Consider the following 9,689-nt stretch of genomic DNA (forward strand, 5'->3'; position numbering starts at 1 on the left):
GTAGCAGGTATGTGAACGATATCTCCCATATTGCAATTTCATCTTCTTCGGTGGTGGTTCAATAATCTTTCGATCGTATGCGCTCCGATACAAATTATTGAAGCAATTGGATCACAAATACCAAACGTATTACAATCGATTTTGTGAGAAACGCTCTCACAACTCTTTTATTTTATAAATCAAACCAAATATATTACAAAACTATTAACTCCTATTTATACTAAGCCTTACTTGATCACCAAGCCACTTATCATAATCATATAATGACTCCTGCCTAGATAAATATACCAACCAAACTTATCTAGACTTTATCGATGAACATCACATTAGATTAACAAGTATGTAATAAATTTAAACTAACTGCTTTAAGATTAAACCCAACATTTACATGTATAATTAAATATTTTAAATCTATGTCGTATTTTCTACTTCCAAAAGGTGAACACTTAGAAGCATTTACTAAGTTCTTCCAAATCCCACAAAGGTAGATCATCACTTTCCATCATAGAGTGAGAATAATAATTAACAGTTTGATCATTTGAGGAGTGATTATGACTACGGTCAGATTTGGTCGTCGTGCTCTGTAATGTCAATGGAGGGCTAAGATGAGTTGATGTGCTTGTATCATGTTCGTTATTTTGAAGGGTTTGCGGAATTGGCAGTTTCTCATGTATCATAACTCCCAACGGCCTTCTGTCAAATGCCCTCAAACTATTTGATTTTACATAAACTCGGCACAAACTTAATTCCGTTATCACCTGCATTTTATTAGTTTGCATGCCATAAAATAAAATAGGTTAGAAGTGCATGGATTGCACAGGATTTAACTACCTATCTAAACATAACTAGAAAACATGAAGATAAAAAAATGGAATGAAAGATAGATTACACTGGTACAAAAGATATTCCTTTTTTTTACATTCAACAAAGCCTGGCCACCCGATTATACCCATTGGCAAAAGGCCATCCATGCACACGATCATAGACAGCGTTGGTGACCCGACGTGTCACCAATTCCAGAGGAAACCCTTAGTCCAAATGCCACTGCGGTAAACCGCGTGGCTCACGCATGACAATTTGTCACGAACGTTGTCGACCTCCCATAAATAAAGTCACCGAAGTACCGCTAGAGCACTACCCATTTTATAATTACCGAATGATTGTAGGATAGAAATTCCATTAGAATATCACTATCCCTAGGGGATGTGTTTTACTTTGGTTTATATGTTTCTAGTATAAACAATATTATGAGCTGTTTTTTTACAAATATGTATTCTCTTTTTCTTGAAAACTCTTAGGACTTTATATAAGACCTTTCCCTTCTTTTCCCCTTCGCACCACTAATTCATATTTTTTTATCAAGGAATTAGAACTTCATATAATATTGTGGGCAAAAAGTTAGGATTGATGGCCACAAACTTACATTCCAAGGCAGTGTTTGATTGGGAGGAAAATAACGGTCGAATTACCTGGAGATCGCTATTGTCTGGAAGAGATGGCCATTTAAAGCATGGAGGATAATCCGGATAGTATCTGCTTTAAATGAAACTATATAGACGTGTAATGGAGTGATTCTTTTGACTCACGTACAACTCTTAGAAGTGTTTTAACTTTTTTTTTCTAACATTAGTAGTGATTTGAATGACCGGTAAAGGGAACTCTAGATTGTTAAACACAAGAATACGTTTGTATTCCTTAAGGAATTTTACAAGGAAACAAAAAAGAAACCTTGGAGATGGTATTGCTTGGGAGGTTTGCAAATGATGCACCCCACCCCTATTTATACTACATTTCCTAACATTTAAGTGTGTTATCAATTGTTCATAATCTTTAGTGTTCTATAGAAGTCCACGCATGATTTTGGTATAACATATATACCAAGTTCTAGATAATTCTATTAGTGTATCCATGTGAAGATATCTAAGGAAATATATTAACTTTCCCATGATCCATCTAGATATCTTCACACTTATGTTGAATAGGAATTTTGTAGAGTATTCAACATATTTACAATCAGCGCTTGATACTTCTAGGTTGTAAAAGTTCTAGTTCGAAAGTTGTAACTTAAATTTATGAAAGTTGTGACATACTCTCCACCTAAACCTACAATTTCTTCACAATATTTCTTTTGTGGCACTTGTAATATTACCCACGATTTTCCCTAACGTATGCACTTAACTTCCCTTTGACAATGGCTATGGTCAAGATGTGCTGATGATAGTTCACCTTGGAGTGTTTTCCCCGCATGGCATGCACCATTGTTAACACCATATTTTATATTACTTGGTTTGGTGAATTTGTTGGCTTTAGTTTTGGAACTGATTTCAAGTCGCATGGCCGATATTACAATAACATGATGTCTAGTATCCAACTCCACAGTCGTTGTGCATACTCAAATCGCATCTATGATGCATAGACTGCATAAAAGTGTGAGAAAAGCTCTAATCTTTGAGAAGAAGTTACATCCCTACATGAACTTGTAGTACTCCATTTGCGTTACTAATTGGTTCAACATTACATCCTATAACCCAATCATAGCCTTTAGACCCCCTTAGCATACTTTCTGTTAGTTTGCTTGAAGTCTCTATTCCCGATATGTTTTTTAAAGGTGAACACATGTACCCTATTAGGATTATTCCTAAAATCAAACTAGCGCCCACTTTATAGGATATGAGTCACACTACTTTGGTGTGGGATAAACATCTCTTGCCACAAGGCCAAGAGGCTTTCGGCCTCTGTTTGCAGCTTTAATCCTTCCATCTCACATTGTGATACTAATACCTAGTCTTTTGGCTTCCCACCCCAAGATGAAATTTGAACTCACTTAATTGTCAGCTAACACCTTTGTGGGCTATTCGTTTTCTTTTATGCTTACATTTATGTCCTTTCATATTCATCTTACCCATGGTCATCATTGGGCTTATGTTGTTAGTCTCACACTTCGTTCAATTTGGGACCTTCTTAATATGTGGTGGTAGAGTTGCGAAGTTGTAGTTGCATTGCTCCTTAGTGTGCCTCCTCATTTTCATAAGACCATTCATTTATCATTTCCACCTTTGCTTGTAGGTTGGCTTTCTTCGGACATTCGCGTGGAGTATATAGTTCATCACATAACAGAATTTGTGTGTGAATCGTTTTCTTTGCTATTCTTTGGTAGCTTTCACACTTTCTCTAATCTGATAGCATGTCAATATGGTCAATAATTTTTCACCTACAATCAGTATTAAAGAAAGTTCTTGGACATTTCGTCGCTCCAAGTCAATTTTGGCCCATGATCGTAAACCACCGATAAAGTAAGGGAAAGATATTTTAGGTATTATATCTAAAATTTTTAGCACAAGACATGTAAAATCTTTGATGCTATTCCTTTATCTATGATTAAACAGCCGAATCTTGGCCTTATATTCAAAATTTTCTGAATTTCAGTGATTTCTCTTATGAAAGCAACCTAAGTTTCATGAATATTAGCAAGAGCCTTTGCTAGTTTTGCTTTGTTAATAGAAGGTTGGAGGAAGAAATGCCAAAACCTCAACAAAAGAATGAAAGTGATAAGAGTCTTACAGGAGACTAGGCTTCAGAATTGACTAGAATGAATCCATTCCCATGGTTACCTTCACTACCCATGAGTATTGTCTCTTTGTCTTCTAGTAGTCTTATGCTCTCCAAGTGGGATTTAAACCTACCACCAGATAGTCTATAGCTGATTGCTCTGCCACTAAGCTATTGAGAAACACCCGACATGAGGAAGTCGACTAGCATTCCTTACCTGATGGTGTACAAGCCACTTTCGATTTTTGGTTACTTACGACACCACCATAAAACAATGATGTCCTTCAAGAATAGAACACTCATCTTGATATTCTTTGCATCATCTACAATGTACAAAATCTCCAAATATTGTCCAATTCCGAATGGAAGTCATGCACATCTCATGCCTCATGAATTCCCCATGAATGATGGACACTAACCTTTGAAGAAGTATAACCTATGTTGTCACCTACACTAGTTGGTGCATGTTTACAAACACTGAGTTCACTTTATAATTTCTTGAAACTCCCATGTAAAGTTAGCAAGCTCCTTCTCCATATTGATTCTTTTGTGACAGTTCCTTCATGAACATCTCCTTTATTTCATTCTACATGACAACAATAACGAGTTTGAAATCTTCCCTCATTTCGGTGAACTCGTTACCTATAATATCCGATTATTGTAGCAAGTTACCAACTTGTGTCATGAATTTGTCGACTTTTATCTTAAATTCGATAATGGACATAAATGTGTCCCCAACCTTTGTGTCCATGCTTGCTATCAACTCTTTGAACTTCCCGATCCAAATTCTTTTCTCTGATGGATCAATGTGTTATGATACCACTTGTCACCGGGTGATTCTTTCCATTGTTGTACTAGACTTAGATGTTTTCAAAGTGTATTTTAGTAGCGATTCAAACGATTAGTAAAGGGAAGTTTACATTGTTGAATGCAACAATGTATTTGTATTGCTAGAGAGCTTTTACAAGTATGCTAGAAACTTTGGAGATGGTATTGCTTGCGTGATTTTCAAATGATGCATTCCAACCCTCTTTATACTACTTTACCTAACATTCAAGTGTTGTAGATTGTTCCTAATCTAGGGTGTTGTATACAAGTCCATGCATTATTATAATCTAACATATCAAGTTAGATCTAGATTATTCTATTAGTGTATTCATTCATGTCTAAATATTTCTAAGGAATTATCGAGAAGATATCTCCACATATGGCATTAATCCATAACTTTGTGTAGCTACATATCAGTTCTTGATGCTTCAAGACTCGCCAAAAAATTAGATTCCGGGAGTTGCTATATAAATTAGACGGGTTGTGATACATGAGTAAACTTGTGACCTTAAATGGACATATAATTTTTTTTAAATGGTAAATTAGGATCATTGACGGACCACTGGAGTATTATCGTGCTACCAGTAGAACCACTCGATCATATCCATCTTCACCAGGCTATAATGCTTATACACAAATTCAGAAGGAAATCCAATAAATCTCAGAAAAACCACACTTTGTCAGGGGGACCTACAGTGATAGAAGGGGTAACCTCCGTTGCCCCTTGACGCTCATGTGACGTTCCGACGGTAGTGTAAATTTTAGAAAAATTTGACGTTTATTCGATTTCGTTACCCCTTTTTATTGAAACCTTACCCCTTCTAGATCCGCCAGTGCTCTTCGTGAGAATCGAATCTAGTACCTAATGGTCTCAAAGTTTTATCTCACCCAAAAATGGGAGTAGACTATAATGTTATGAAGTACATATAAACTTTATAAATGAACGTATCCGATTCTCCTGAATTATTGTAGAAGTGGGTAATTCCCAAAATGGTTTGTATAGACGACATATTTCTAAACCTTTTTATTTTTATTATTATTATTTTTTTTTGTAAAAATGGGGTGTGGCCACTAATTCAAATGAAGTCATACAAACCCGTTATTGCAAATATATAGCAAATTCAATGAGAAAAAAAAAAAAAAACTAACAGGAAAGTGATATTTGAAACAACAAATTCATATTTTAAAGTTTGATTTTCTACTTTTTTTAAAACTATATATTGCATACAATTTAATCTTCCCCAAATATTTATAAATTTTATATTTTAGAAGATCTAAGACCGTCTCTATTAGATTCCTTATATACACCTCGCATCCATATATAATTTGAGTAAAAAAATAAGATTTTCACATATAATTTCACTTCATCACAGTATAGGGCAAATGTCATAAAAAACTAACATACTTTCAGTTTTTTCTCATAAAAGTGTTTCCATTTCTTTTTACACTTACAAAACCAAAATAATTTTTTTTCATTAAAGTCTATCCACTTTTTATTGCACATAAAAAACTAACTTACTTTTTTTTTATCTCATAAAATTCCTCTAACCATTTTGGTTCTGTGCGGGTCAGATTTCATTGATTTAGATGACGGCTCGGGTCACGGTCCGATTTGGATTTAGTCAAAGTTCGGGTCAAAGCTGGTCAATCTCTGCTCGAATGGTAACACATATGACTTCTTACATACCTTTTTGGCGAAAACACTGAAATGTAGATTGTAATTATTTTCTTTATACCAAAATTTGGGTATCCATGTTTTTTTTATTTAGGTGTCCGATCAGGTTTTACATTGATGAAGGGTTTTCTGTTTTGTAAATATGTGCAGGGTTTCATATTGAGGTGATTTTGTTTAAGAATTCCATTGACAACCCACATGGGCCGGGGAACACTGGAAGATGGTTGGGCTTGTTGGAAGCTTTGGGCCTTTTTGGGGGTGGTTTGCTTGATTCTGTGGGTTTGTTTGTTTTACAGGTGACCGATTGAAAGCGGTCCAGATGGTGCTCGGTTGTGCCAATGGTTCCCGGTGGTGCCGATGGTGCCCCGTGGCGCCGATGGTGCCCGATTGGGGGTTGAGTTGTGTTCTTGATTCAGAGGGGTATTTTTGATATGTTTTGGGGGTTTGAATTGTGTTCTTTGATTTCTGTTTTTGATTTGTATTCTTGATTGTGTGGGTTTTGATCCGTTGGATTGGGCGGCGATGATGGAAAAAAACCGTGGATTTTGATGACGATTGCGCGACAAGGACGGCGGAGGGTACGTTTTTTGAACCTGCAACCCTACTTTTGCAGCCTTTTGATTATCGGTAATCTGAGCCAAACCCTTTTTTTGTGAGATACACTTTGTTTCGATGTTGTTGGTTTTTTATTATTTCCCCCCTAGTCGATGATGATAACAATATATCTGAGATACCTCCAGAGTTTGTGATTTCTGGGTGCATTCGTTTTTGCGTAAAAAAGTTTTTGTAAAAAAAAAAGTTAAACCGTAAATTTTTAACGTAAAACGTAAAAACGTTAAACGTAAAACGTAAAAAGTTGTACATAAAACGTTAAAAGGTTCACGTAAAACGTAAAAAGTTTTACGTAAAACGTAAAAACGTAAAAAGTTTTACGTAAAACGTAAAAAGTGAAAAAATCGACGCGTTAAAAAAAACGACGCTTGAAAAAACGGCGCGTTAAAAAAACGACGCTTGAAAAGGCCCGGCGTAAAAACGGCACGCCAAAAAACGACGTTTGAAAAAACCCGGGGTGCAAAAACCGACGCGTAAAAAATTTTGTATTGTTCAAAAAATTTGAATTGAAAAATGCTTTGAATAAAAAAATTATTTTTAAAAAATTAAAAGTAATATAATAAAACAAAAAAGTAATAAAAAAATAATAAAAACAAAAAGACAAAAAAAGGTAATTTTACTAAACTACACTTTTGGATTAAAATATTAAAGATATAATAAGACAAAATGTATTTGATATTCATTTTAGTTACTTTTAATCTCATCGATCCATCTTTTTGATCTAATGGTTAGGAACTGGTTCTCGCAGTTCTTACAACTGTAGGTGGTTTTCATTTTAGCGGTCCCATATATATATATATATATGTATACATCTTCAAAATCTATAATATATATATTAATTATTTAATAAAAATAATTTGAGCGAAACCGAGCGATTGACGAGCGAGCGAACCTTTGCTCATGCTTGGCTCGTTTTCAAATCGAACCGAGCCGAACGGTTCATTTACAAACTGAGTGGGAATCAAACGAGCATTTTTCAGGCATTTTTCGAACGATCGTTGAACGATCCTCAATCATCAAGCAGTTTGGACAGTCCTACTTAGAAATATCAATGTAGTTTATGGGTTTTAAATATACAATATTTTATGGACTATGCATGGAAACCTAAAATTTCAAATTATTTTATGAACTGGTTTTCCATCTTCCAAAATAGAAGTCATGGACAAACTCAATGAATTACACTATATTTCGACTTAAATAAAATATCAAATAAGAACGAAATGTATACCTTGGGATTTCTGTTTGAGGATTGATCTTGAAAAGCCTTGTATTCATTCATTTTCCATTTGGTCTTTGTCCCTGTAGGAGCTCTACCGTTGTAGAAAACCATGGTCCTCTTGATCCCGATGGCGCGATTACTAGAAGAATAAACAATGCTTAGTGAGCCGGTGGCTTTCCAGTAGCCGGAACTAGTGAGGCGGGATGGTCTTCCGCCTCGCGCCTCGTTTTCTTGTCTGGGAACGAAAAAGAACCACTGCTCGGTGTCTCCTTGACAACGCTCTCCGGCATATTCTGGTTCAAAAGTATTATACGTGAGACCATAAATATACATATATAGAATCACACAAAGGTGGTATTTCTTTGTCTTAGGATTTATACTCAACTTTTTAACATGTTTTTACGAGAAATACACCAACTAACATAATTTTTTTTTTTTTTTTTTTTTGAAATAGGTTGTTAGGCTCGAGAATGTATTTGTAGGTGTTTTTCTTAACTTACTCTACTCAGTGGCGAATTGAAAATTTCCACCAAGCGGTCGGAAGTCACTGAACCTAAAAATTTAAATATTTTTTTTATAAAACCGGGGGTCGAAAACGTATATACCTAAAAAATTCTATACGAAACATACATACATAACACTACTGAGCGAAAATTTCGGGGGGTCGGTCGCCCATCCCGGCCCCTTCATAGCTTCGCTCCTGACTCTACTTTTAAGTAGTTCGCTATCTGTAAGCAAACTCGGCAAGTTCGTTTAGGGGCAGAAGAACTTAATAGAGTTTTTCACTAAACGTAACCAATTTGTCACCAAACACTATAGAGTTTGCTTGCCACCCGAGCGAACTTGATGTGTTCGTTTACAAGGTAGTGAACTGACTAGAAGTACAAGACGTTCAAAAACAACAACTAGAAGTACAAGACTTTCAAAAACAACAACTAGAAGTACAAATCTCGTTCCTAAAAAAAGTATAACAAGAACACAAATTGTAAGTTTGCAACAGGTTTTTTATGGGCCCTATACTATTCCCACACCAATCAAACTCATACAACCTTTTAAAGACAGGGACTATGATGCAAACCCTAACTTTCAAACGGTTGTTCCGTGCAATCTCAAATGACCGTTTTCAAACGGTGTGGGATTAGAAGGAGACGATGCGCAATAGCATGCATCATTTTTTATATTCCAAAACGAATCAAAACAGATATTAAAGGACAATGAAGTACTAACGAGGGAGGTCCCATGGATAGAAATCGTAAACATTAAGCTGAGGTATGACTCTATCGATACATTGCTGCAATCTGTTTGTTCCTGCAGGTTCTATCTTGTGCTTTAAATAGAACGATATCAACTCTTCTTCTGTTGGGTAAAATCTAAACCCCGGAGTCACCATTTCGTCGCCGCAATCTTGTTACCCCCTCGTTCGGTTTTCAAACTAGCAAATATGAGCAGTACGTAATCGAGCTCGACAAACCAGTTAGTTTTGCAGATTAAAGAGAAATACTTTGAAAATAGTTGGGTAGGTTTATATATATATAGAAATACAAGCTAGAAGGTTGGTGTGTGGGACATGCATATAAGCCGAGTGAAACGAGAAAAAACGTACACCAAATTTCCATGCATTTGCTTGGAAGAATCTTTCTTGTTTTTCCTCGATAAGTCAATTTACTGTGTTTTCTTTATAAGCATGGCATTCCCAGCGATTACGCTATAGACGGAAATTCCACAATAATATTTACAATACTATCGAAATAATAAAATAAAATTCACAAAGTTACGTTTTGTTATGGTACCGCAATAGTATGATAG

At 35.5% G+C, this 9,689-nt stretch overlaps 1 protein-coding gene across 1 annotated transcript; it reads right to left on the bottom strand.

Moving 5' to 3' along the window:
• Window positions 1-216: 216 nt before the first annotated feature.
• LOC110900613 (NAC domain-containing protein 90) lies at window positions 217-9,410 on the bottom strand. Its single transcript, XM_035981818.1, has 3 exons — window positions 9,111-9,410; window positions 7,893-8,176; window positions 217-758 (listed from the first exon to the last, which is right to left on the bottom strand). Exons 1-3 carry the CDS (start codon window positions 9,271-9,273, stop codon window positions 447-449), a joined length of 759 nt encoding a protein of 252 aa, XP_035837711.1. The 5' UTR covers window positions 9,274-9,410; the 3' UTR covers window positions 217-446.
• Window positions 9,411-9,689: the final 279 nt, after the last annotated feature.

The sequence above is a fragment of the Helianthus annuus genome, chromosome 13, assembly GCF_002127325.2.
Source record: "Helianthus annuus cultivar XRQ/B chromosome 13, HanXRQr2.0-SUNRISE, whole genome shotgun sequence".
Taxonomy (NCBI): domain Eukaryota; kingdom Viridiplantae; phylum Streptophyta; class Magnoliopsida; order Asterales; family Asteraceae; genus Helianthus; species Helianthus annuus.

Coding starts and splice junctions, on each gene's coding strand:
- LOC110900613 (XM_035981818.1), bottom strand. CDS start 9,273: ATGGTGACTCCGGGGTTTAGATTTTACCCAACAGAAGAAGAGTTGATA. Junction 8,177..9,110: donor CTATCCATGGGACCTCCCTC/GTTAGTACTTCA, acceptor CTTTTGAACCAG/AATATGCCGGAGAGCGTTGT. Junction 759..7,892: donor CCTCAAACAGAAATCCCAAG/GTATACATTTCG, acceptor AATAAAATGCAG/GTGATAACGGAATTAAGTTT.